This window comes from Neomonachus schauinslandi, chromosome 1 (genome assembly GCF_002201575.2).
Source record: "Neomonachus schauinslandi chromosome 1, ASM220157v2, whole genome shotgun sequence".
Taxonomy (NCBI): Eukaryota; Metazoa; Chordata; class Mammalia; order Carnivora; family Phocidae; genus Neomonachus; species Neomonachus schauinslandi.
In genome coordinates this window covers 79,982,388-79,995,454 of record NC_058403.1, presented here as the reverse complement: position 1 = coordinate 79,995,454, position 13,067 = coordinate 79,982,388, and the positions used below count along the sequence as shown (strand labels likewise).

The 13,067-nt window shown below is 39.3% G+C and overlaps 1 protein-coding gene across 3 annotated transcripts in view; it reads left to right on the top strand.

Annotated features, from left to right (window-relative positions):
- VPS8 (VPS8 subunit of CORVET complex) overlaps positions 1-13,067 on the top strand; it is a 237,786-nt gene that overhangs the window by 185,900 nt on the left and 38,819 nt on the right. For all 3 annotated transcript variants that reach the window (XM_044914623.1, XM_044914617.1, XM_044914619.1), the window contains one exon: positions 721-886. In XM_044914623.1, coding sequence (XP_044770558.1) covers positions 721-886 — 166 coding nt within the window. The remainder of the gene's footprint in view (positions 1-720; positions 887-13,067) is intronic.

The following is a 13,067-nucleotide window of genomic DNA, read 5'->3' as shown; positions in this document are numbered from 1 at the left end:
AATTTGGTTTGACACACCTGTTGCCTATAAGACATCCCATCTGCATGTAGGTGGTATCGTGAAGCTATGGAACCGGAAGTAATCACCAAAGGAGCAAAGCATAGCTGTAGAAGAGAAAGAGTAGAGAAAGACTATAGAAAAGAATTGACTTCTGAGGTGGTCCAACATTTCAGGTTGGAGAAGTGAGGAGGAATCCGTATAGATGATTGAGAATTATATTCAACACTCAGTCTGGGAGGCTCATTTTGTAATCAACAGGGAATTTCTTCTTATGAATAGTGTAAGAATTTAATGTAGTACTGACATTTTCATAAATACTTAATCAAATCACAACTGTTGCCTTGGATTTGATGAGACAGACCACTCATGTTGTCATCAAGCTACTTAAATCATTATGATTTTCCCCAATTGCGTTTTTATACTATCTAAAAATATTTCATAGTTTGAGAAATGAACAGAAGTTCAAGTCATCTCCCAGGTGGTTTGCAGTCAGAGTACTGTGATTCTGTTCCTACTGACAACTTGAGTGTACGAATATGTGTGTCCGGATTTTAAAAGAGAGGACAGCAAAAAGTAAATTTCCCTTCTTCCTAACTGTATAACAGTCAGTGCGTTCCAGCTTATTGGAAATCTTTATCACTTATAAATACACTCTAACACAGCATATGTTTGTGGATTTTATGAGGAGGAAAGTGCAAATTGGTTGCCTTCATTTTGCAGCTGTGGCCATTTGTATCACTCATTCTGTCTGCAAAACAAAGAGTGCACCATAGAGACTGAGGGGCAGACGAGATGGACATGCTACAAATGCAGCTCAAGTAACAAAGTGGGGAAATTAAGTGAAAACTCATCTGAAATTAAAACGGGAAAGACAGCCCCATCCCAGGTAAGACTTGTTTTCATGGCAACACGGAGTTAGTCTTTTCTTACCAGTGTCTTTCAGGCCTGGCCCCATTTTTCTTGTAGGCCTCCACAAATTTACCTAATGGGTATCCAGTGCATGACCTCTCCTGTTCAGCCCGGTTCAGTATTTGAAGAGCTTCTCGTCTTTACCCCACATTGAAAAACAGGGATTTAGGAGCAAGAGAAGACATTTCCTGCCCTTCAAAAGCTTAAGATCTAGTTGAACAGAGGGGATGTACACCCATGAGTTGGCTGAAGACCCTTTGACCGAGTAGGCGGTCAGCAAGTACAAATGCTGTAGTCCTCACAGTGTCTGTGTGCTGAAGAGTGCGGAGCTGTCACCCTGAAGTGGGGCCAGTGGACAAGGGAAGTACACACAGGCTCTGTGCATGGTTTCCTCAGCTGGGTGCCTTTCTTCAGAGAACGGCATGCAGTAGTGTTCATTTGAGAAGTTTTCACTGCCTTTGGAATCTGACTAATGGAGTAGATACAACTTCTGTTCATTTTACAGCCTCTCTTTTCTTCTTCTTAAGCAGGCAGTAGTGCGGTTGAACTCTCCTGCTTAACTTTTGGGAGAGCAGAACTTGACAACATGAGGGGCCCAGTGTGAAGGAGGAGCTGTTGCTAGCTGCCATGACTTGATCATTATTCTGTTCTCGATTCGTCTCCTCTTCAGAGTGAGAAGAGGTGTCACATTTGCTGTTTTTGCTCCTTCCTCTGTGCCCCCTATCCTGTAGTTGGCCTTAACATCACTTCGTGAAAAGTTGAACCTGTTGATTTTCTCTCTGTTTCATCAGCTTTCAGTGCTGTTCTAGAAGCAGACCCAGAGGGGCGCCTGGGTGGTTCAGTCGTTAAGCGTCTGCCTTCGGCTCAGGTCATGATCCCAGGGTCCTGGGATCGAGCCCCGCATCGGGCTCCCTGCTCGGCGGGAAGCCTGCTTCTCCCTCTCCCACTCCCCCTGCTTGTGTTCCCTCTCTCGCTGTGTCTCTCTCTGTCAAATAAATAAATAAAATCTTTAAAAAAAAAGAAGCAGACCCAGAAAAAAACTCTGGCTTAGCTTCTCCCAGATAACAGTTCAGAATTTTTATACTCTGGTGGTAGGCATTCGTTTCTGTTCATCCAGTGTGTATGGCACAGTTTGCCAGGTACTGTGCCAAGTGCCGGGGTCCAGTGGTAGACAAGACATTTTGTCTTGTGGAGTATGTAACCAGTGAAGTTACAAACACAGGTTCTTTCTGACACCAAATATGTGGCAACTTTTCCAACATCAGGTCTGACACTAATTCTGTCAATACTCTGGACACCAGCCAGGTGTCCAATAATTCACTTCTGACACTAACTACCAGGAGCTGGCATCAGATTCCAAAGGTTTAAGGATTCATTCACACAAGACTACTCTCACTTCAAACACCAGTTGCAAATGGGATGCCCCAGTTACCCACCCTTCTTGCTGACTTGACAGATTCAGATGTTCCCATGATCAACCCCCCTGTAGTTTGATAATTCACTAGAGCAACTCCTAGAACTTAGGAAAATGCTTTACATTTACCTGTTTATTAAAGGATCCAACTCAGGAACAGCCAAATGGAAAAAATGCGCAGGACAAGGTATGAAGAGGAGAAGGATGCTTCCATGTCCTCTCCCAGCACACTACCTCCGCAGTACCTCAGTGTGTTCCCCCACTCAAAATCTCCTTGAACCTGGCCATTTCAGGGTTTCTGTAGAGGTCTCATTATGTAGGCATGATTGATTAAATCATTGGCCATTGGTGATTAAACTCAATCTCTAGCCCTTCTCCCCTCCCCAGAAGTTGGGGATCGGGGGGGCAGGACAGGGGATGGTAGAGCTGAAAGTTCCCACCCTCTAAGCATGGCCTGATCTTTGTAGTGACTAACCCACAACCTGAAGCTATCTAGGGGTCCAGAGATACCAGTCATCCCATTAATATATAGAAGGCACTCTTATCACTCCAGAGATTCCAAGAGTTTAAGGAGCTATGTACCAGAAACCGGGGACAAAGTCCAAATATATATATTTTTTATTATGCCACAAGTATTTGCAGATGAACTATGCTGTAAGAGCAGATAATGAGTAGACTTAATCAACATGGGAAATTATGGAAGGCTTCCTGGAAGTGCCATGTTAGCTGCCCCTGAAGGGAAAAGGAAAGTAAGCTAGACAGATTTAGGTGCAATGGTAGGTAGACTGAGGGATACTCTAGGCCAAGGGAACAATATAGATAGAACAAAACATAGCATCTCTGCTGTGAAGCTAGACATTGAGCATGACTGGACCAACAATATGAGAGAGTGAGTGGTATGAGGTGAGGCTGCTGTGGTAAACAGGAATCATATTAATTACTCTGATGATTGTACCAGAGAAACAAGGACGGTATGGTGCACCTGAGTGGCTCGGTTGGTTAAGTGTCTGCCTTCGGCTCAGGTCATGACCCCAGGGTCCTGGGATCAAGCCCCATGTAGGGCTCCCTGCTCGGTGGGGAGCTGGCTTCTCCCTCATCTCTGCAGCTCCCCCTGCTTGTACTTGCTTTCTCTCTCTGTCTCTCTATCAAATAAATAAAATCTTTTAAAAAACAAAAAAAGAAACAGGATATTGAGGGGTTTTAAGGAAGGAATAATATCTGATCAGAGTAGCATTTTTTTCCAGAGCAGTATTCTTAGAACACTCTAACTGCAGTGTAGAAAGTGAATTGAAAAGGAAGTAAGAACGGATGTCGGGAGACCCAAGAATAGTGAAGCAATTTAGAGGAAAGAAGTGGTAACTTGTACTAGAATGATAGAAGTTGGGATGGAGAAACTACTACATATTTGAGATGTGTTTGAGATGCACACAAACATCAGAATAATTAATATGGTCCCTGCCTCACCACCTGCATCTCAGACCACTCCCTTTTCACCCTCTCATCCAGTCACATTCACCTTCCAGTTGCATGTTCTTTTCTGCTTCACTGCATTTAATTGAGAGAAAGAATTATTAGGACTTGGTGATAAATAAATTTGTTGGATGGGCAGGTAAGACAAAGGGAGGAGTCAAAAATAGTACCCAGATTTCTTACTTCAACAACTGATGGATGATGGTACCATTTACTGAGATAGGCAGCAATAAACAAAGAACAGACTTGGTAATAAGAGAATTCATTGTTGAATTTAGAGACTTTGGCAGGACATTACAGGTAAAGATGTTCAGTGTGGTTTCCAGATTGAAAATTTTATTAAGTAGTCATCCGAAATGCTTCCTTGTTTGCATTTAGGGAAGGAAAGACAGGTCTTGTGATTTCCAGCATGTTTCCAAGCTGAATCCAAATGCTGATGGGGAAACCATTATTTATGCAAATTCTTAAGTCACATCTTGGGGCATTTTAGTTTTTTTTCCTCTTTCAGTTATAGCCTATTCATAAACCAACTTGTGATTGTGTGCATTAGATTGCTTGGATATTATCAATTAAATCTTTCTTTCTAGATAGTCCTGAGCAGCTAAAATAGACCTTTTTTTTCCTTTTTAAAAAAATAAAATTATGTTTTATGCATGTAATTACATACTTTAATACATACTTTACAAACAGTCAAATTTACCTTCCATGAGTTTTGACAGTCACCTTTACAATCAAGATATAGTATTATCACCTACTCTCAAATGTCTCCCATATCTCTTTGTAGTCAACCTTTCCTCCGCTCTCAATCCCTGGCAAACAGACCCATTTTGAGTTCATTTTTAATAGGATACAAGATAAGGATTGGAGTTCGTTCTTTTGCATGTGGATATCCATTGAATTGCCTTTGACTATGTATGTGTAGGTCTATTTCTTGACTTTCTGTTCTTCCAGTGGTCTATATGTCTATCCTTTCTCCAATACTGTGGTTTTATAGTAAATGTGAATATCAGGTAGTATGAGTCCTCCAACTTTGTTCTTCTTACTAACATTTGGCTATTCTAATTCCTTTGCTTTTCCATATAAATTTTAAAATCAGCTTGTCAATTTCTACAAAAAAAGTCATGCTGGGATTTTATTAGGATTGTGTTAGATCTGTTGATTGATCAGTTTGGGGAGAGTTGATATTTTAACAATATTGAGTCTTCCAATCCATCAACATGGTATATCTATCAATTTATTTCAATCTTTTTTTGTTTATTTCACCAGTGTTTTCTAGTTTGGGGCATGTAAATCTTACCTGTTTTGTTTCTCAGATTTATTTCTAAGTAGGTAATGACCTTTGATGTATTACATGTTTTACTGTTTTATATTTTGCTTTCTAATTGTTCACTGATAGAATATAGAAATTCAACTATTTTTGTATATTGACCTTGTATCCAATGACCAGTGACCTTATAAAGCTTACTAGTTAGTACTAGTATTTTTCTTACTAACTTGGATTTTCTACATAGACAATCATATCATATGCAAATAAAGACTTTTATTTCTTCCTTTTCAATCTTATGCCTTTTATTTTTTGCCTTATTGCATTGACCTTCGGTATAGTGTTGAATAAGAATGGTGAGAATAAACCTCTTTGCCTTGTTATTGATCTTGGGGGCAAGTGTCCAATGTGTGATGTTAATCATAGACTTTATATGTGTAACCTTTATATCATGTTTTAGGAAGTTCTTTCTTATTCTGTGTTTGGCTGAGAATTTGTTCCTAAATGGGTGTTGGAATTTTGAAGCCATTTATACTACACTGGTTGCCTTGTACCCACATCCCCCCACCCCCTCATACAGCGAAGAAAGACGGTAACCTATTTCACTGACTTTCTGCCTGCCTTATCTCAGAGCACCTAGAAAAGGAGAATTATCTTGAAATTGGACCTACATGTCAAAGGCAACTTTATTTCTGAAGCTATCTGAGGCTGTCCCATTCTGGGAAGGGAGGAGAGATGACTCAACCATTTCATTGTTTAGGAAACTCCAGTAAGATTACTGGTCAGATCCTCTTGGAAATCTTTGATACTTCCTAATAATGAAGCAGTGATTCTCAAATCATATGAAGTATGATTTTCTCCTAGCTGTCTGTGTCTCTTATTTTTGTTACTAAAACATTGTAAAAAGATCTGGTGGATTGGTAACACAAGAAGGAAAGAGAAAATGAAATTTATCAAGTATATGCTGTAGATGTGTTTATGCTAATCTTCACAATTTTACGAGGGTGATACGTCCCCTATTTTACAGCTGAAGGAACTCTGTGTAGCTCAGAGAAGGGAGGCCAGTGTTTGAACACAGTTTGTATAGGACCATCATCACCCCGAGGTTTCCTGCCTCTAGCCTTTTTTGTTTTTAGCATCTGGCTTTATTGAAACCTGGTAAGACTGATGTTTAAAATACATCCATACCATATTGGCTGTGCTAATTAAGATTTCTTACCATGTGTGAGCCATTCCATTTTTAATTATAAAAAATTTTAAAATGAAAATACTAATTTTGTATATGATGGCTTTTATTAAATTTTATTTCATGGAAGTTCTACTTTGGAGCACCTGAGTGGCTCAGTGGGTTAAGCATCTGCCTTCAGCTCAGGTCATGATCGCAGGGTCTTGGGATTGAGCCCCACATCGGGCTCCCTGCTCAGTGGGGAGTCTGCTTCTCCCTCTCCCTCTGCCCCTCCCCAAAAGAGCACACGCTCTCTCTCAAATAAATAAAATCTTTAAAAAAGAAAGAAAAAGAAAGTTCTCCTTTGTTCACTTAATTTCCTTGAAAAAAATCTATCAACCATGGTCATTAAGTTCCTAGCCAGTGCATGGAGGAAAACAAAATCAAGCTGAGATTGCCTATCAGCTCCCACGCGTTGCTCTCTACTCCCAGGAGATACTGAGTGCATTTGAACCTTCTCACTGCCTCTGTAACATGATCCTTCAGTCAAATCGCTTTTTGTTTCATTCTTTTCCAAGACTTTTGATGATTTTTTTCAGTTTCTGACTCCAGCTCAACAAGATGCAACAGTTACCCTCAAAACTGTGGTTTGGGTGGATGAATCTTGTCTTCTTGCTGCTCCTTACCTCATTTCTGTTTTGCACAACTAGTCAGTATATATGTGTGTGTGTGTGTATATATATATATATATATATTATATATATCAGTTATATATATATATCAGTTATTGTGTATATATATACACACACACATATATATACACACATATATATGTATGTATATATATACACAATAACTCTGACATATTAGTTGCCTCCCAACAGCATGTCTACACAGACATGATGGGAGATATTCCCCCAGAAAGCCTGCTCTCCTCTGGAATAACTACTTTTATTCCTTATGAGCGGGAAAAATGACTCAAGTTTCTTTCTTTCCGTATCTCTTCTCCTTGCCTCAGGTTTACAACAGCTCAATCTGAAATGTTTAGATCCATAAATAGATCTTGCAAGTCTATCTGATTCTCTAGTTTGCTTTCAGTACATATTACCCACAGATGAACTACACTGGAGAAATTAATTTCAATTGAAGTACTTATCATTCTACTGTATTTTCTCAACAAATGTTATTCCCATATACTATATAATATAATGTAATAGTTTTCTTGGATTATTAAATTTTCTTTGCTTACCCTTTATTAAATTTATAGTAGTAAATAACCATCTTCATTGGCACTGATGAGCAAGAGAAGAAATTAACTTGCTATTCATTTTTAAAATGATTGTTGATCAACAGGCAACATGCTATAAATTCAAGGAAACATAATTGAAGATTTACTAGATTGTAATTTTAACATTACATTATTAACGGGGCTTAGAATTCTTGAGAGCTGGTATTAAGCTAACACTTTTTTTTTTTTTTTAAGATTTATTTATTTTAGAGAGAGAACACGTGAGTGGGAGAAGGGGCAGGGAGTGAGGGAGAGAGAATCCTCAAGCAAACTCCACATTGAGCATGGAGGCCAATGTGGGGCTCGATCCCAGGACCCTGAGATCATGACTTGAGCCAAAATCGAGTCAGGCACTCAACAGACTGAGCCACCCAGGTTACCCCTAAGTTAACACATTTTATGTGCCAGAAACATTCAAGTTGTTGTTCCTTTTAAAACTTAAAAAAACAAGAGCATTTAGAGACTCATTAGAAAGTTTTATAACCTTTTGCTTGATACCTTTACAGAGTTGGATAAATCATCTCCTGTTGGTAGAAAGGCATGTACATTAGTCAAATATCAAAGTTGGTTTTTTTTTCCCCAATAAGAGGTAAATATCTGAGGAGAAGGGGATTGGAAATAAACATATAGCCACCTCCTCATCTTTTTTTTTTTTTTTAAAGATTTTATTTATTTATTTGACAGAGAGAGAGAGAGCGAGAGCAGGAACACAAGCAGGGGGAGTGGGAGAGGGAGAAGCAGGCTTCCTGCTGAGCAGGGAGCCTGATGCGGGGCTTGATCCCAGGACCCTGGGATCATGACCTGAGCCGAAGGCAGACGCTTAAGGACTGAGCCACCCAGGCACCCCACCTCCTCATCTTTAAATAATCAGAACAGGAAAGAAGTAAATGAAATAAGCTGATACTTTTCTTGGTACTTTGAGTTGGTTTTATTTCTTGGTTTTTAGGGTTGTCTAAGAAAATGTTTTATCTTTTGGAGTACATTTATAATGTCAGAGGGAAGTATTTATAACTTCCAAGAAATTATTCAGTAAATGACATCTATTTGTGCTCACTGGTCGTAGTTTTCTGTTAACCATTGTCCATTGCTTATTTAGTTTGGATTCCCACTGTAAATTAGAGATTTGGTTTAGAGGCTGTTTATTGAAACTGGCACACTGGTATTAATGCCTGTGTTCATTTGTCCATTTTTAAAGAATGTTAGTTCCTCGCTATAAACAAGTTAGATGAAAATTAAATGCTAAACAGTGAAATTTCAGTATTTGGTGATAGCAGCATTTCTCAGAAGAATATCCTATAACTTAAATTTTCAAGTTAAATGAGGGTTAATGTATCTTAGAAGTGCAGAGAGGTGATAAATGATCCTAATTTAAATGAATCTGTTTGAGGAGACTTTTGCCCATTTTCTAGTAATCCTGTTATTATACCCGAGTATTTAGTGATTCATTTGGGCCAAATGCTATATTCTTGGGACTAAAGTATACATTATTGAACAACGCCCCCCAAAACAGAAAATATATTTCCTACTATTATGTAGCTTAGCATGTAGGAAGAGAGCTAGACAATAACTAAATTGTAAACAAACTGTATCAAATCTGTAATTCCAAATTGTGATAGGTTGTGAGTGTTCTCAGGGCGAAGAATAGAACGTGGGAAGAATGGGAACAATAACATGAGGGGAACCTGCTCCAGAGGGTGGTCAGGGAATCTCCATTTCAGAGGTGGTATTTAAGCTAAGATCTGAAAGATAGAAAGGTACCAGCCATGTGAAGATGATCCACGCAAGAGAACAGTAAGCAGGAAGGCACTGAGGAGAGGAATGACTTGTTCGAGGAACTGAAAAAAGCTCAGTGGCTGGAACAGAGAAACTAAAGGGGAGCGTGGCAAGGAATGAGGTTGAAGAGGTAGGCAGGACCATGTCCTGAGGAGCCGGGAATGTCTGGTGAAGAGTTTACTTTTTACTCTTAAAGTAGTAGGCAGCATTGAAGGGTTTGAAACAGGGGACTGCTATGATCCATTTCCTCTGATTGTGGAAAATGGATAGACAGCCACATCGCAATGAGCAGCTCCATGGTCAACCGCTGCCAGCGCGGTTTAAAAAATCAGATGCTTCCAAGTCTTAGAAATTGCTCACTTCCCTTTGATCCAGAAAAGGCTTGTGTCCAGGAGACGAGAGGATAACAATAGTACCCAAAGAGTGTTTCTAGTCTTTATGGAGAGCTGAAGCCTTGATAGGAATGTGGGCAAATGTCATTTAAAAAATTCTATTGTTCAATGAAATGTGAAAAATGTTCAACTCTACCAGTGATCAAAGAAATACAAATTAAAACAGCAATATGATGCCATTTTTTAAACTTCGTAAACTGGCAACTTTTTAAAAATACACAGTAAACTGTCCGCATTTCAAAATACATATGCATTTATATTGATAAGGATGTGAAGAGACAGACACTCTATGCATTACCAGTGGGAGTGCATATTGCTACAGGTCTGCAATCCCTTATCCAAATCCCTCTGACCAGATAGGTTTCAGAATTGAGAATTTTTTTTGATTTTAGATTTCATTTCAGAAGGTAATATAGGGACTTCAACTTCTGACAGGATTCATTTGGAGTTTCTCGGAGGAACATGGACAACATATATAAAACTGTGGTTCTCAAGACAGTGGACATCAAGCAGTGAGGGAGTGTGACTCCTGAGAGATGAGAAACAAATAATGTAAGCCCTAGGTTTGTCCCTAGTGTACTGCCGGGAGAAAGTTTCCACACCCTGGCACCGGGAGGGGAAACCGAGGCAGAGCTCACCAGTCTCTCAGAGTTGAGGAGACAGAGCTGGAGTCCAGGGGAGCAAGGTGGCTAAAGTTTACAGAACAGAGTACGAACAGGAGAGAGCTGCTCTGAGATCTGCAGAAGACAACTTTCAGTATTAAGTTTTGTCCACTGTGTGAGGAAGTACTGGAAGCCAGAGGAAGAACCACACGAAAGGATTAGAGTAGCAGTGCCCCCAGATTCACACAGAGCCAGGAGTAATGCCAGCCAGGGGCACTGCATACATACTTCACAGGGCAGCACTGACTACTAAGTCCTGTCTGAACCTTAGTATTGATGAAAAGTTAATCCTAGACTAATCGCAGCTTTGATCCCACCTAACAAAGCTTAAACACAAAACCTAAAAAAAGGTCAAATTATTTCCAGGTTTGTTTTTTTTTTTAAGTTTTATTTTTTTGTAGTAATCTGTATATCCAACATGGGGCTTGAACTCACGATCCTGAGATGAGGAGTCACATGCTCTCCTGGCTGAGTCAGCCAGGCGCCCCAAATGATTTTCAAGTATTTTAACCACACCCCAGAACAAAGTTCAAGAATATGTTAAGGATTACAAAAGTATTTTACCCAACAAGGTGAAATTCACAATGTCTGGCATTTGATCAAGAAAGCAGGAAAAATGCAAGTCATAAAGAGGAGAAGAAAATCAACTCTATGACATTCTGGAGAAGGCAAAACTATAGAGTCAGTAAAAACATCAGTGGTTGCCAGGAGCTAGCAGGGGAAAGGGGTGAATAAATGGAACACAGAGACTTTTCGGGCAATACTGTAGTGGTGGACATATATCATTACACACTTGTCCAAACCCAGAGAAGGCACAACACCAAAAGTGAACCCTAATGTAAACTGTGGACTTCGGGAGATGATGTGTCAGTGTAATGTGTCTTCAATTATGGCAAATACAGCCTTCTGATGGGGAATGTGGATAACGGGGGAGGCTGTGCATGGGTGGAAGCATAGGAGGTATGCAGTATTTCTGTACCTTCCTCTCAGTTCTGCTACGAACCTGAAACTGCTCTAAAAAATTGTCTTTAAAAAAAGCAATCCATTGAAACAGACCCAGAAGTAGCACAGATGATAGAAGGAGTAAACAACATTAAAAGTTATTATAATTGTATTCCATGTGTTCAAGAAGCTAGAGGCAAGACTGGACATGTTCGATAGAGACGGGAAAGTTATCAAGTCAGTAAAACATCTAAAGATTAAAACTCCAGTGTCTGAGTTGAGCACAGTGGATAGGATTAACGGCATAATGGATAGTGCAGAAGAAACAATTGGTGAACTTGAATATACAGCACAGCAATTATCCCAAATCAAACACAGAAAGAAAGACTGGAAAGAAATGAATAGAGCACCAGTGACTATGGAACAACTTCAGGTAGCAAAATACTCCTGTAATTGGAGTCCTGGACGAAGTAGGGGTAGGGATCATACAAAAAAAGTATTTGAAGAAATGTAATACAGAGAGAGTTCCAATTCTAGTAATGGCAGGGTAACCTGTATTGGACAGCCTTTCTGCTAAACAATTATAAGCTCTAAACAAAATTTGAAAAGTTTGTTTAGAGAGCAAGCAGAAGTTTCTGATGGCTGACTTCTCAAAAAAAAAAAAAACACAATAAAATGGCAACTTCGAAGTGCTAGAAGAAAGGTAATATGGTACATATTTTTACTACAGAACATTCCCAATGAGGTCTAGGGCAGCATCCCATAATATGTGGGATAAATAAAGACTAATTAGCCTTAACTTCACTTCAGGTCAGGTTTTGCTGTCAGTGCCAAAAGTTTAAAAAAATACATTTTTTTGTTTCAGTGTTTCTGGGATTTCAGAATTACAGGAAAAGGGGTGTGGATCCATCTTCCTTGTCAGGAGAAAAATTGGCAATATGTATTTTTAAATTTCCTACACCCTTTGAAGCAGGGACTTATATGTGCAATGGAAATAACACATCAAGAGTGTGTGTAGCAAGTATTATATGCAAGATGTTTATGACAGCATTTTTTAATAAAAAAAGATTTGAGGGCGCCTGGGTGGCTCAGTTGGTTAAGCGACTGCCTTCAGCTCAGGTCATGATCCTGGAGTCCCGGGATCGAGTCCCGCATCGGGCTCCCTGCTCGGCGGGGAGTCTGCTTCTCCCTCTCCCACTCCCCGTTTGTGTTCCCTCTCTCGCTGTGTCTTTCTCTGTCAAATAAATAAATAAAATCTTTAGAAAAAAAAAAAAAAGATTTGAAAACAATCCAAATGCCCCAGTAAACTTCCAATAGTTGGTGAAAATAGTCACAGTATATTTATGCAATAAAGGGACTGCTTAATAGAAAAATCATGTTATGGAAGAATACGGATGTGAAATAAACATTTTCAACAGGTAACATGGAAAGATCACAAAAACGGTGTGATTCCAAATGTTAGTAGTAGTTACGGCTGTGCAATCAGATTGTGATTTTTATTTCCTTTGTTTTGCCTTTTAGTATTTTCTAAATTTCTGTTTGTGAACATATGTTCCTTTTGTAATCAGAACAATCAAGGTGATAAGGAAGGTATTCTTACTGCTATTAAACTTCAGATCAAATTGCTTCTCTAAGTCAGAAATCATTAACAACGATCACAAAAGTTTAGCATTATTAAGGCCATAGCTTAATAGATCATCCATATCCCCAGATCTAGTGTGTGCACACCTGCATTTCAAGTGTCTCTTTCAAGCTGCATTGCCTGAGGCATTTCCAGAAGGAATCTTG